Source organism: Indicator indicator, chromosome 5 (assembly GCF_027791375.1).
Source record: "Indicator indicator isolate 239-I01 chromosome 5, UM_Iind_1.1, whole genome shotgun sequence".
Lineage (NCBI taxonomy): Eukaryota > Metazoa > Chordata > Aves > Piciformes > Indicatoridae > Indicator > Indicator indicator.
The window spans coordinates 19,171,492-19,172,805 of NC_072014.1; the positions used below are offsets into that span (position 1 = coordinate 19,171,492).

General features: G+C 51.1%; 1 protein-coding gene across 1 annotated transcript; it reads right to left on the bottom strand.

Annotated features, from left to right (window-relative positions):
• HOXD9 (homeobox D9) lies at positions 1–1,314 on the bottom strand. Its single transcript, XM_054381124.1, has 2 exons — positions 666–1,314; positions 1–242 (listed from the first exon to the last, which is right to left on the bottom strand). Exons 1-2 carry the CDS (start codon positions 1,312–1,314, stop codon positions 1–3), a joined length of 891 nt encoding a protein of 296 aa, XP_054237099.1.

Sequence of the window (1,314 nt, forward strand, 5' to 3'; positions counted from 1 at the left end):
TTAGTCTCCTTTACTGCCTTTTTCCTTGTTCATCTTTTTCATTTTCATTCTTCTGTTCTGAAACCATATTTTAACCTGTCTCTCTGTGAGATTTAAAATCCTAGCTACTTCGTAACGGCGGTCTCGGGTGAGGTACATGTTAAAGAGAAATTCCTTTTCCAGTTCCAGAGTTTGATATTTTGTATAGGGACAACGCTTTTTCCTCGTCGAACGAGCGTGGATCCAGTTTGCTGCAGGGTTATCTGGAAGAAGGGAGGCATATAGGGGGCGGGGAGTTGGGGGGGGGGGGGGGGAGAGAGAAGGGTCGTTAAATTAATTTAACGAAGGATGGACTGTTTTCACAACTTTGGAGGAATTATCATAAAAGCCTTAATGCCCCAGTCTGTTTACTGTACAAATGATGTCTTGATGGTAGGTGGTTATGTGGAGTCTTTTATGGGTGCTTGTTGCTGCATGCGCTGGGGTAGGCGTCTAGACGTTTTTATAGGTTAGTAAAACTATCAGTTTTGCACATTCGAGCCTTACAGGTTTCGGCAATAAATCAAAAGGGCAATTTCTTTCTTTCTTTCATTCTCTTTTTTTATTCCTCTCCCTCTCTCTCTGTCCCTCTATCTGCTTTGCCCCCCTGTTTTTCTTTTTTTTTTTTTTTTTTTTTTTTTACTTACTTGGGTCAAGTTGCTGCTGTTTCTCCTCCTTCAGATCGCTGCTCGGGCTGGGGTTGTGGCTGCAGGCGGCGGGGTCCTTGGAGCTGCCGGCAGCCGCCTTCTCCCGGGGCTCCTGGATGAAGGAGCTGCACGTGTAGTCGGGCACACCGATCCCCTGGGACTCCCGGGACGAGGAGCACTCAGTCCTTTTGGAGGAGGAGGAGGAGGAGGAAGACGAGGAAGACGAGGAGGCGGCTGCTCCAGTCTCAGGCTTTATCCCGTAGTGGCGTCCGTTGGAGGAGCCGGAGCTGGACGCTGAACCGCCGCCGGCGCTGCCGCCGCCACCCGGGAAGCCCGGGAAGGGCTCAATCCAGGAGCGCACGTAGCGGCCGGCGTCGGCTGCCCCTAAGTGGGGCTGGTGCATGTAGGGGTGGTAGATCCCGGTCATTGCCGCAGACGGCTGAGGGTGAACTGTGGACCAGGAGGTGGAGAACACGGTGGATTTTGGTGCAAAGCTACAGGAGGAAAAATCTGAACTCTCTGCAACACCTGATGGCCTGGAGGTCGCACTGTGACCTCCCTGGACGAATCTACTCCCGTAAACTTCTTCGGTTTCATGGCCTATGAGAGAATCGACATAATAGTTACTTATAGTGCCACTAGACGACAT